This window comes from Mustela nigripes, chromosome 5 (assembly GCF_022355385.1).
Source record: "Mustela nigripes isolate SB6536 chromosome 5, MUSNIG.SB6536, whole genome shotgun sequence".
NCBI lineage: Eukaryota > Metazoa > Chordata > Mammalia > Carnivora > Mustelidae > Mustela > Mustela nigripes.
This window is the reverse complement of record NC_081561.1, coordinates 49,899,674-49,909,756: the sequence shown is the minus strand read 5'-3', so window position 1 is coordinate 49,909,756 and position 10,083 is coordinate 49,899,674. Positions and strand designations below refer to the sequence as shown.

The 10,083-nt window shown below is 37.0% G+C and overlaps 1 protein-coding gene across 2 annotated transcripts in view; it reads left to right on the top strand.

The window, feature by feature from the left end:
- Positions 1 to 1,971: 1,971 nt before the first annotated feature.
- Positions 1,972 to 10,083, top strand: part of TINAG (tubulointerstitial nephritis antigen) — a 94,159-nt gene continuing 86,047 nt past the window's right edge. Inside the window, exons 1-2 of one of the 2 annotated variants that reach the window (XM_059400229.1) lie at positions 1,972 to 2,061; positions 2,705 to 3,013. In XM_059400229.1, coding sequence (XP_059256212.1) covers positions 2,713 to 3,013 — 301 coding nt within the window. In that variant the 5' untranslated portion in view covers positions 1,972 to 2,061; positions 2,705 to 2,712. Of the gene's footprint in view, positions 2,062 to 2,552; positions 3,014 to 10,083 lie in introns of those variants that run through there. The other variant, XM_059400228.1, reaches the window with a different exon arrangement.

The window sequence follows — 10,083 nt, the reverse complement described above, 5'->3', positions numbered from 1 at the left end:
TCCAGTGTCCAGTCTATTTTCACAGCAACTAAGATCTTGCATATAGAAAGTTATTTGGTTGACTTCCTTCCTCCCAAGGAAAAATCAGAAGGTGCTGATTCTCTCCATTGTTCTTTGTGCAATGGGGGTTGTAAAAATAACTAGAAGAAGGAATGTGACACTTTCCCCCCCTAAAACATAGATCATCCAAGGACAGTGGTCAAGCTGGAAAAGAGTGTGGCACGGTGGATCCCAACCTTTCTAGGTATGCGTATACTGATTTGTCAAAGTGTGCTGCTGTCATTAGCTCTTATCTCAAAGCAACCATTTTTGGAGGTCCAGATGATCAAAATTTAAATAAATCCAAATTGCAAGTAAGCATGATAATTTTTATTTTTTTTCTGATTTCTTGTTCTTTTTAAAATGTTTGTAATGTGTATAAGTCATTGTTCATCAGTGGTGTCATTATTGACACTGTTGGTCAGATAACTCTTTGTTGTTGCTTCTGTCCTGTGCATTCTGGGGTGTTTAGCAGTGTCCCCAGCTTCTATCCACTGCAGGCTTCTGGCACCTCCCCAGTCAGGTCAGCAAAAACTCTAGATATTGTTAAACTTCTCCTGGGAAGCAAAGTCACTGTTGAAAACACTGGTCTAAAGGAATTCAGTAGTAGTGGAACTTGTGTGAAATATGTTCTTTCAATGTGAAGTTTATTTGCAGATATATTTGAAAGCTTTTATCAACTTAGAGAAGTTAGATTGGTAAAAACAAGATATTATAATTCTGGTAGCTACACTCATCAGACATCCACCTTCTACAAGGTCTTATAGCCCATGGCTTTTAGATTGATTGAGTGCAGTGGTTTTTTGAGGGAAGATGAGGTATAAAGACTAGGGAAGAAAAGAATTGAGACTGTTGATAAAAACATACTTTAAATTATCACTGAAAAGGAAAGGGAGTCCAAGCAGATTATAAAGCCTTGTAAAGAATGGGAAGAGAATCAGGAAAGAAATGAAGCTAAAGTCAAAAAGGTGTTCTAGGGGGACAATATACTTATTAATGGTAGGTAACATTTACTTAGCATGTGCGATGTGCCAGGTACTTTGAGTATTATCTCATTTAAATGTGCCACTCACCTGGTGTGGTAATCAATATTATTACGCAAATTTCACAAATGAAGAAATCGAGGTATAAACCCAAAGACAAGCTGCTAGTTAATGGTGACACAAGCTTTTGAACTCTGTTAGTCTCTTGGGCTCTGGTTTGTAATATAGTGCTAAATGCTGCCAAGGATTCATATCTGATGAGGTTGGACACAGATGTATGGGAACTGGATGTAAAGGGGTCATGGGTCATAGGTGGTGAGAATGTTCACAGCACTTTGCAGTAGTTTACTGAGTGAATGGTGAGGAAATCTCCACTAGCCTTTTTGGGATTGGAGAGTCAGGATGATTATGGACAGGGATGCCAAGATGTGTAAATTTGAAACAGAAAAGATAAAGGAACTTGTGCTGGTTTATAGCCAGAGAGGGTCAAGAAAGTGAAACAATGATGTGTGAATCAGATAAATTATGGGGTGGGGTTAGAATTGTGAATTAGCCTTAGAGAAGACCCTTGTTTTATAAGAAAAAGTAACTGAGAACCAGAGAAGCAAATTGTGAACCCAAAGTCATAAAGCTAATTAAATAGTAGCCAGGGACCAGAGTCCGGCTTTTCTGACCGTCAAGACAAGTCCTTTCTATTAAGCCACCCAGCCACTCTTGCTGATTCATCATTCACTTGTTACCTCTCCTGAATCCAAAGGGAGTTACTGTGGTTAATGAATAAACACAGTACAACAAAACCCACTGTAAATGTACAGTTCTACTAAAGACATCTTGACCTTTGGGTTTCCTTCATGACTACCTCTTCCTGCAGTTTTCTAGCACAGAGATGGTCTTTCCTTGACTATAAAAATGCCTTTTAGATACTGCAGGTTCCTACACTGGTGCCAAGTAGGGACTCAGGTGGAAGGAACTAAGGTCACCCTCAGGGAATTTCTAGCTGAATTAGGCTCCACTAAGCCTTGAAATCAAAATGCTTCTGGTAGGTAAATGGAGTACAGATGGGAAATCAAACCAGTGTGTGACTGGGCATGATTTAGGGCAACTGTTATTGATATGACAGATCCTAGCAGGCAACCTCATGAAAGCTTGGATTTTAGTTGCTGTGCAAGTAGGTGAAATGAATAATTGTGTTTCTGACTTTCCAATTTCCTACACCTTGCCAGTGGTTATTGCAGCCATAATTTGGGCCATGTGTATTCCAGAGAGGTTTCTGATTTAAGAATCTAGATTTTTTTTTTGAGGCAAGGTTTATTCAATGTATTTCATCAATGAATAAGATTTTATGTACTTATTTTTGTGGTGATGGATTTTTTTTTGCATGATATAAAATATTATACATTTTTAACTTTGAAGGAATGACAAGGGTCTATTTTTAACACTTACATTATCTTGGGCAAACATTTAAATTCTTGATTAATGTTTAACTACAAGAAGTATACTCAGTTCAAGTAAAGGATCCACTTCAGGATTCAGGCTGGGTTGTCTTGATGATTAGAATTCCGGCTCCAAGGAGAAGCCCCAAAGCCAAGGGTATTGACTGTAACAGAAAGTGGGAACCCTACCTGACATCTAGAGAATGTGGACTGGATATAAGATCTTAATCTTTTCCTATCTTACCACAGAAATTTGGATGGAGAAACAGTATTTATCTCAAAGAGAAGTGAACCCAGGACCTGCTTTCACTAGAAATCACACGATTTGGGAGGGTTCTCGATTCAAGAGAGCCATTTTCAAAGGACAATACTGTAGAAGTTTTGGTTGTTGTGAAGACAGAGATGATGGCTGTGCCACTCAGTTCTATGAGGCAAATGCAGTATGTTACTGTGATAAATTCTGTCAAAGGGAAAATTCTGATTGCTGTCCTGATTACAAGTCATTTTGCCTTGAAGATAAAGAATGGCCTCCTCACACAAAGCCTTGGGATACAGAAGGTAGGCTTTGGAAATGTGTTTGAACAAGTGCCTGGTTCATTACAGATCTGTCAAACTTTCTTTTCCTCTCCTCCCATCTTACTTTCCTTCCTTTCTTAAGAGGAGGTGAAAAGTGAATATTATGGTTAAACAAATGTCCTTGGATTCTTCCAGTGCTTTGCTTTAGATGCAAGATGCCTGTATTGTATTAGAACTTTCTAGAAAGTTCTGGTGTGATGGTCATGAATTCTGGTCTGGATCCTTTTGGGAATACTGACTCAATATACATCAGAGTTACTTAACACTCTTTCTTTCTTAGTAAAATGTTTTGACAATGGACTCTTAAGCTCTTTTGAGTGTAACCTGTTAGAGTACCTCATCAGTCACAGGTCTGATCATCTGCAGACTCGCCTAACATTTGGTTTATTATGTCATTTGACTAATGGACCTCCTGACATTAGAACCATTAATGCCATTAAAACCAGGCCACAAACAAAATAAAGGTAGCTAGCTACCTGCCTAAGTAATACCAAACAGATCTTTCGTATGTATTTTTGTTTCGTTTCACTTTTATCTGGGATTTTTTAAACCTTTGAAACAAAGGAAAACTTCCTATGGAGTAATTGTAAGAGTCAAAAATTGAGTGGTTAAGTACAAATAATTAATGAGGAGAATGATTGTATTTACTACATTGGTCTAGTTATAGGAGAAAGGCTTTAGATTCTGAGCAATCAATACATCTAAGATTTGCAACAAACCACAAAGCAACATGCTTTTGCTATACTTAAATAAAACACTATTTTTTTTTAATTACCTGTCACATCAAATCTCCTCAGCAAAAAATGCAGGTTTAATCAGAGCTCTATAACACTACTAGAAATTTCAGGTGAAGACAATTAAAGGTCAACTAGGATTTGGCATCCTTATTTCAAAATCCAAATGTGATTGCCTTCATTCTCAATAATGTCATATTGCTTGTAAAATTGAGGGAATGCCTTTTAAAACATGTATATATTAGATTAAAATTTCCACAGAACTGTCATTTATCCCAGACCTTTACCTCTACCAATATACAGCTCAGAAACCATCAAGCATTTATTTTTTCCTAAAAAGCGGCAGATCCTTTACTAATAATGGAGAATGTAGTCATTCATGAAAAATTATTCACTGAATATCTTCACTATGCCAGGCATTGAACTTAGTTCTGGGTACCAATGGGGAAGAAAAAGACAGGATCTTACTCTCTTTGAAGTGACAGTCAAGTTACCAGGAAGAGGGTAAGATATTTAACAAATTCATGGTGTAGTTGCAAATTGTGATAAATCCTCTGAAGGAAACACTTGGGGTGCTGTGAGAGTGCATCAGAGTGTAACATTAATCTGTAAAATGTTATATTTTATAGGGGAGAGTCAGCAAGGGAAAATATTTAACAGAGGCTCTAGGAGTGAGGAGGAATGAGTTGACCTGAAGAATTGATAGAAAGGTATAGATCTGAGAGAGAGGAGTTTGGCCTGGTTCAGGAACTGGAATGTGGCCAACATTTCTGGAGAGTAGGGTCTAGCGGAGGGCTTGGTGGGAGGGGACATGAAATGAGGTTTGAGAAGTGAGTAGAGGTCAGATTATGCCACGATGTATCGGCTATATTAAGGATTTGGGCTTTTATTCTGTTATGAGGACTCATTGGCAGATGTTAAGTAGGTATACTGTTGGCTTCATGAGTGTTGAGTCTCAATATTACATATAAATTGTAGTGTTTTCAATGCATACAATGTATTTAAGTTTTTCTTATTTGAAACATATAGCTCATTTAGAAAAAAGTAATTGGTACTTTTTCAATGTACATTTTTGCTTGAGCTAGAATTTTGCTCTGACTTTAATTTACGGTCATGTTTTAGGTAGAAATTATGTTCCAGGTATAGTTTTTATTCTATTCTTTATGAAGGGAAGCAATTCATCATTTTATTTAGTAGCAAAAAGTTCACATTAAACTGTAATTGCTCTTATGAAGGTAATTCGTTTTCTTTTGTTTTATCTTGTGAAAGTAGCTTTCTTGTGAAAGAAAATAGCACTACACAATATTAAAAATCGTACAAAATTAAAATAAAACCACAATAGTATATTATTTATACCAATTTTTGCAGTACTATAACTTTCCTCTGAGATGCTAAGTTGTTCACTCACTGATCTACTAAGCATTATTTTTCATTTATCTAATTACCTGGTATTATCTAGTTCTTTACCCTACAACTGTCCCAAGAGCTCTTTTTAAATAAGTGACTTAACACTATGTACACCATCTTAAGGGTTATAAAAATAAATATGTACCTTTTCTATAAACTGGAAGTAGGACATACTGGTAAATAAGTTCCTTCTGTGTTTTTGTTTTTTGTTTTTTGTTTTCTCCATCTCTGATGGTAACTTCTGGTACTTGGAGGATTTCAATGTCAGATACTGAAAGCAAGTGATAGAGTTAAAGAGAACCAGAATGGATTTTCCAGACAAATCTTTTGGTGTAGCAGATTTTAAGGGAAGAGTCTAGTATAACATCTGTTGTGAACAGACATAAGTTAATTTAATTTATGCAGAACTTTTATGTTCACATTGGTAAAAAAATGTGTGTAAGCCACTGACACATTTAAATGTTATTTAATCCTTCACAACCTCCTTAACCAACCACATTGTAATGAAGATAAGTCACAGTCCAAATTCTGCCATACACACTGATAGTTACAAAAATATATATTGGTAAGGAGACATACACCAGTTCAACAACCTGTGTAAGCGTCATGAAGACTCAAGTCCCTATCCTTTAGAGGTTCCCACATTTACCTTGCTTGAGTAATTTACCAGAAGCACATATGATGATAATGCAGAGGTAGGATTGTTACCCTTGCAGTGGGCATCAGGGAATGAGAATGCCTGCTAACCCATGGCTGGGACACAGAAATTTTTGAGATCATTTCTAGGGCATCAGGTCTATGAATAAAGGCTTTTGACCTTAAGAGAAACATAAACTGTTAGCTGTTAAGAGTGGGAGTGTGGGGCATGACTTTTAAATAGTTTAACTAATATATATAGGTTGAATACTATTAATTTAACCAATAAGAGCTGATTACATACATCCATTATTTTGACTAACAAGACACTAATTTTGCCATGAAAGCCCATTTCTGATGTTCATTATACTGGCGTCTAGTGTTCATCCAAAGATGGATAACAGAAGCACTTATAGCAGCTGCCTTGGAATCCGGACTTTCAGAATAACTGCTACTGACCACCCATGGGATGCGGATTCCTGATCTGAGCAAATAACTGTCTTCCTAAAGTGAAGTTTAGACCAGCACAGATACTAAAACGCATTATGATGAAGTATTAAAATAAATTAACAGACATCGTATTACCATCCTTTTAAAAAAATCAATGGGCCCACTATTTCACTCTCCAGATACCTGATTTGTCTCGTGTTTTGATCTTGTGTTACTATTAATGTGTAAATCCCTATTAATTTCAACAGCCCTTATCTTTTTTTCCAAGATGCTATATGAGTAACCATTTTTGATTAACTCACTCTGAGGCACTTCGTGTACATTTCATTGAGAAGATAAAGCCATCAGGAGTCCTTTCATCTCTATCATCATGATTTCAACCTCCTTCCCTCTGGATTACTCTTAAACTCTTAAGCTCTGAATCTAGTCCTCTCTTGTCTTTTTAATCTTCACCATTACAATTCTCTCTCTCTTTTTTCCATTTCTTTCTCCTTCTCTCCTTTTCTTTTCCCTGTCTTTCCTAAAGCCACCTTTCCCCCCTTATTTCATGGATCAGTGATCAATTTACAAAATGTGTTGTTCTAGCTTCCAATTTGAAAAAGCCCTCCCTGGGCTCCATGTCCTTAGCCAGCATCTGTCTCATTTCCTTTTATTTTTTTTTTTCTTTGATGGAAAATAACTAAAAGAAATGTTTGCTTCCTGACTTCCAAGTGTCTCATCAACCAATTCCTACAGGATGCCATTCCTTGCTACTTCACTGAAATCCTTCCTGGCAGGGTCAGTGACTTTCCTATCACCAAAGGCAACATTCAGATGTCTGTTCTCTCAGGGGTACAGAACTGTGAATCATCAGGCTTACACATTTCATAGCACTCACCATAGCATATACCCTCCTCAATGTCCATAACCCAACCACACTCTCCCTACCCCCTCCACCCCCTAGCAACCCTCAGTTTGTTTTGTGAGATTAACAGTCTCTTATGGTATGTCTCCCTCCTGATCCTATCTTGTTCCATTTTTTCCTTCCCTACACCCCAAACCCCCTGCTCTGCCACTCAAATTCCTCATATTAGAGGGATCATATGATAATTATCTTTCTCTCATTCATCTGTTGATGGACATCTAGGTTCTTTCCATAGTTCGACTATTGTGGACATTGCTGCTATAAACATTTGGGTGCATGTGCGCCTTCAGATCACTACATTTGTATCTTTAGGGTAAATACCCTGTAGTGTGATTTCTGGGTCATAGTGTAGCTCCGTTTTCAACTTTTTGAGGAAGCTCCATGCTGTTTTCCAGAGTGGCTGCACCAACTTGCATTCCCACCAACAGTGTAGGAGGGCTCCCCTTTCTTTGCATCCTCGCCAGCAATCTGTTGTTTCCTGAGTTGTTAATTTTAGCCATTCGACTGGTGTAAGTGGTATCTCACTGTGGTTTTGATTTGTATTTCCCTGATGCTGAGTGATGTTGAACACTTCTTCATGTGTCTGTTGGCCATCTGGATGGGTATTCTTTCTGCTTTGTTGAAGATTAGTTGACCATAGAGTTGAGGGTCAATTTCTGGGTTCTCTATTCTGTTCCATTGAGCTATGTGTCTGTTTTTGTGCCAATACCATATTGTCTTGAAGATTACAGCTTCGTAATAGAGCTTGAAGTCTGGAATTGTGATGCTGCCAACTTTGGCTTTCTTTTTCAACATTTCTCTGGATATTTGGGGTCTTTTCTGGTTCCATATAAATTTTAGGATTATTTGTTCCATTTCTTCGAAAAAAATGGATGGGATTTTGATAGGGATTGCATTGAATGTGTAGATTGCTTTAGGTAGCATAGACATTTTCACAATATTTGTTTTTCCAATCCATGTGCAAAGAACGTTTTTCCATTTCTTTGTATCTTCCTCAATTTCTTTCATGAGTACTTCATAGTTTTCTGAGTACAGATTCTTTGCGTCTTTGGTTAGGTTTATTCCTAGGTGTCTTATGGTTTTGGGTGCAATTGTAAATGGGATCGACCCCTTAATTTCTCTTTCTTCTGTTTTGTTGTTGGTGTATAGAAATGCAACTGATTTCTGTGCATTGATTTTATATCCTGACACTTTACTGAATTCCTGTATGAGTTCTGGCAGTTTTGAAAAGGAGTCTTTTGGGTTTTCCACATAAAGTATCATAGCTTCTGCAAAGAGTGAGAGTTTGACTTCTCTTTGCCGATTTGGATGCCTTTAATTTCTGTTTGTTGTCTGATTGCTGAAGCTAGGACTTCTAGTACTATGTTGAATAGCACTGGTGGTAGTGGACAGCCCTGCTATGTTCCTAACCTTAGGGGAAATGCTCTCAGTTTTTCCCCATTGAGAATGATATTCGCTGTGGGTTTTTCATAGATGGCTTTGATGATATTGAGGTATGTATCATACACTTTGAAGAGTTTGACCATGAAAGGATGCTGTACTTTGTCAAATGCTTTTTCAGCATCTATTGAGAGTATCATGTGGTTCTTGTTCTTTTATTAAAGTATTTTATCACTTTGATTGATTTGTGGATGTTGAGCCAATCTTGAAACCAGGAGGAAATCCCACTTGGACATGGCAAATAATCATTTTAATGAATTGTTGGAGACTATTGGCTAGTATTTTGGTGAGAATTTTTGCATCTGTGTTCATCAGGGATATCAGTCTGTAATTCTTTTTAATTGGGTATTTGGTTTTGGGATTAAGGTAATGCTGGCCTCATAAAATGAGTTTGAAAGTTTTCCTTCCATTTCTATTTTTTGGAAAAGTTTCAGAAGAATAGGTATTAATTCTTCTTTAAATGTTTGGTAGTATTTTCCTGGGAAGCCATCTGTCTCTGGGTTCTTGTTTTTTGGGAGATTTTTGATGACTGCTTCAATCTCCTTACTGATTATGGGTCTGTTCAGGTTTTCTATTTCTTCCTGGTTTAGTTTTGGTAGTTTATATGTCTCTAGGAATGCATCCATTTCTTCCAGATTGTCAAATTTGCTGGTGTATAGTTGCTCATAATATGTTTTTTAATAATTGTTTGTATTTCTTTGGTGTTGGTTTTGATCTCTCCTCTTTCATTCATAATTTTATTTATTTGGGTCCTTTCTCTTTTCTTTTTGATAAGTCTGGTCAGGGTTTGTCAATTTTATTAATTCTTTCAAGGAACAAGCTCCTAGTTTTGTTGATTTGTTCTACTGTTCTTTTGGCTTCTATTTCATTGATTTATGCTCTGATTTTTATTATTCTCTTCTCCTGCTGGGTTTAGGCTGTCTTTGCTTTTCTTTCTGCAGCTCCTTTAAGTGTACGATTAGGTTGTGTACTTGAGACCTTTCTTGTTTTTTGAGAAAGGCTTGTATCAATATAGACTTTCTTCTTTGGGCTGCCTTTGCTGTGTCCCAAAGATTTTGAAAAGTTCTGTTTTCATGATCATTTGTCTCCATGAATTTTTCAATTCTTCTTTAATTTCCTGGTTGACCCATTCATTCTTTAGTGGGATGCTCTTTAGCCTCCATGTATTTGAGTTCTATCCAACTTTCCTCTTGTGGTTGAGTTCTAGTTTCAAAGCATTGTGGTCTGAAAATATGCAGGGAATGATCCCAGTCTTTTGGTACCATTTGAGACCTGATTTGTGACCCACATTGTGATCAATTCTGGAGAATGTTCCATGCGCATTAGAGAAGAATGTGTATTCTGTTGTTTTGGGATGGAATGTTTTGAATATGTCTGTGATGTCTATCTGGTCCAGTGTGTCATTTAAAGCCTTTATTTCCTTGTTGAACTTTGGCTTAGATAATCTGTCCATTTCAGTGAAGGGATATCAAAGTCCCTTA